This window comes from Gavialis gangeticus, unplaced genomic scaffold, assembly GCF_001723915.1.
Source record: "Gavialis gangeticus isolate Ggan-Ray unplaced genomic scaffold, GavGan_comp1, whole genome shotgun sequence".
Lineage (NCBI taxonomy): Eukaryota > Metazoa > Chordata > Crocodylia > Gavialidae > Gavialis > Gavialis gangeticus.
In genome coordinates this window covers 50,131,107-50,134,020 of record NW_017728992.1, presented here as the reverse complement: position 1 = coordinate 50,134,020, position 2,914 = coordinate 50,131,107, and the positions used below count along the sequence as shown (strand labels likewise).

The window sequence follows — 2,914 nt, the reverse complement described above, 5'->3', positions numbered from 1 at the left end:
CGGTCAGGGTGGCTAGGGTCTGGAACCAACTTCCAAGAGAGGTGGTGCAGGCTCCTACCCTGGGGGTTTTTAAGAGGAGGTTAGATGAACACCTTGCTGGGGTCGTTTGACCCCAGTACTCTTTCCTGCCATGGCAGGGGGTTGGACTAGATGATCTGCTCAGGTCCCTTCCGACCCTAGAAACTATGAAACTATGAAACTATAAATGGGGGGGAGTGGAAGGGGGGGGGCTGCCACCTACACAAGGACATTCTTGGCTCCCTGGAATATTTGGCAACTTTTGACTGCAGTCAAGTAATTGCTCGTCAAATGACCAGGTATTGACTTTATTTCACAAGTAAATTGACTGGCTTGCCCACACTTGTATGTATAGAATTATATCAATGACACCAAGAAGGGGATAGGAAGCTGGTCTCCACTTTTAATATGTGGATTGTAGCATTGTTCCCTATATGCTGCCTGTAAAAATAATACTGCGACTCCATTCCATTGAGTAGGTGTGACATGGGGGAGTCTCCATTCTTAAGCTGCTAGTTGCCAGAGTAGTAAGCATAAGAATCTCTCCAGCTCAAATGAAGTCACAGATACACAGAAAGTTACTCTGTGCTTGCCCTTGTGAAAGGTCAATGTACAGGTAATAAAGCTAGCACGAGTAGTCATTAGCCAAAGACATAGAAGAGGCAGAATGTGCACACCACAGCTGCTTCAGGATTTTAACCGTCACCATACGCAGGATGTGAAGACCTTAGAGACAAGTAAGCTCTAGGGGCAGAGAATGTATTGTGTATCTTCCTGTAGATATGGACACCACTACCATGTTGTGTGACACTACTAAAATACATATAGATGACAATAATTGGGCTCTGCAGCTCAGAACAGTATTTTTAAGTATCATTAAAACCATATTTCTGTCAAGCCTTACTTAACCTTCAAAAAATCTTAATCAATATTAAACAAGTTGACAGTAGGCCAGACCCTTAGCTGGTGAAAACTGACTGTAGTGGCTAAGAATGGGCCTCCCATCATGTTAATAAATCTAAACATAAAGTGGATTTCACAGCTGTTTTATGGTTTTACCAACTTATTATTAGTGTAAGTCTTTTCCGGGCATGTTCTGGTCACCCAGGTGTGTTTACTTGGTGTCATCTTTGTGGCCAGTTGTGTGGCCCCTTTCCCCACATCAGTTCTATCACCAGTTAAATGAGGTCTGTTCAGAAGCAGTTGGATCTCATTCAGGCTATCTCTTGGGAGAGATGGAGATAAGTGCTAAGGAGAGCACTCAGATCTACTCCAAACTGCTCCAGGCTACTCCCAGAGATTTACTGTGATATGTCTGAGCAAAGGTGAGTATTCAGGGTTTCTTTGTCAGCTTCTTTCATGTCCTAGGGTCTTCAGAGAATCCATATAGCCCAGTTCAGGAAAGTGGTTAAACAAGTGTCTAATTTTAAGCTTATGGTTAGTCCTATTGAAACTGATAGTACTCAATGACTCTGCCTTACTGAGTCGGGGGGATGAAAGACTGGTTTTTAAAACTGCTGGATGACTTAATCCTTCAATATTTAATTTTCCAGGTTAACAGCGATGTCGTTTACTCCAAAGCAATGAAAAACGGGACACGAGTGATTGAACAAATTGACACAACCCATATTGGGAAATTAATCGTGACCAAGGATATTGGTAGTGATGGAATGAAGGATATTACTGAGCAGTACAAATTCCGAGAAGGTAAACTACTGTACACAACAAAATGGAGTGTAGAAAAGATTTAAGTAGATTTATCTTAAGATTTCTCTCTCTTGTTGTTGGTCTGTATGCCTCCATCATGAGGTGAGCTGTTTGAGAAGCTGCTACCCTGTTAGCAAAGTCTTGTGCCTCTTAATTCCACCCCAAATGCATTGCAGATCCTTTTGCAAAAAACATACATTTTTCCTGTTACTTAGAAATACCTTACACTGATGTTGCTATATCTTATAGCAAAGTGTAATAATTGATTTAACTTACTTCTTTCAAAAAGTATCTCTACATTTATACAGTTGGGTAAGCCATTATATTCCTTGATTGGATGCCTGGAAAACTGAGGTCCAGTTGTTCCATTGGTGTTAATGGAGTTGTAGTGATTTACACCAATTAAGGAGTCATTCTTAGGCCAGCTGATTCAGGGATTGTGAAGTTTTCCGTTATGCATTACTTATTCATTTCAATTACATAATTAATGCCACTTCTGTACCACTTTGTTACAACTCCATCTGTTTGTCCCAAACATAAATATGTGGTGTTGATCAGGGTGCTTGGTGTAAGTTGTCATTGAAAAATGTATGTGTCTGGAAGTGGGGATTTTAAAGGTTGACTTTTCATCAACCACTATATAAAGCATAACTTAACTTAAGTGACAGTAATTTCCCATAGACCTCCTTCCTAACGAAGTTTTTCCTAGTAATAATCTTTTCTTTTAAAAAATGGTAACATAGAATAATCCCATAGAAATCATAGAGCCCTCCCACTCTGAGACTGTTTGTTTTTTGCAGCAAGTAGGAATCAAGACCACATAGCTCTTATCCTTGTGTAGAACCAGGCATACTCAGGGCCCCCCTTATATGACAAGGAAAGGTGTATACTTAAACAGTTGACTTGAGGGGGAAAAAAGGTGATCTTCAATGGAAGCAAAAATTTAGTTTTTTATTTTGGTTTCAATCTTCCACTTCTTCTTTTGACTTTGTAGTTTCATAGATGTAGGGTTGGAAGGGACCTTGTAGATCTTTTAGTCCAACCCCCTGCCCTGGGCAGGAGAGAAATGGGCTCAAATGACCCCAGCCAGGTAAACATCGAGCCTCCTCTTGAAGACCCCCAGGATAGGAGCCAGCACCACTTCTCTTGAAAGTTGGTTCCAGATCCTAGCTGCCCTGACAGTGAAGTA

At 41.0% G+C, this 2,914-nt stretch overlaps 1 protein-coding gene across 1 annotated transcript in view; it reads left to right on the top strand.

Annotated features, from left to right (window-relative positions):
* The window catches only part of F13A1 (coagulation factor XIII A chain), a 129,366-nt gene that overhangs the window by 78,778 nt on the left and 47,674 nt on the right, over positions 1 to 2,914 (top strand). Inside the window, exon 11 of the mRNA XM_019522181.1 lies at positions 1,572 to 1,725. Within this exon, the coding sequence (XP_019377726.1) occupies positions 1,572 to 1,725 (154 nt within the window). The remainder of the gene's footprint in view (positions 1 to 1,571; positions 1,726 to 2,914) is intronic.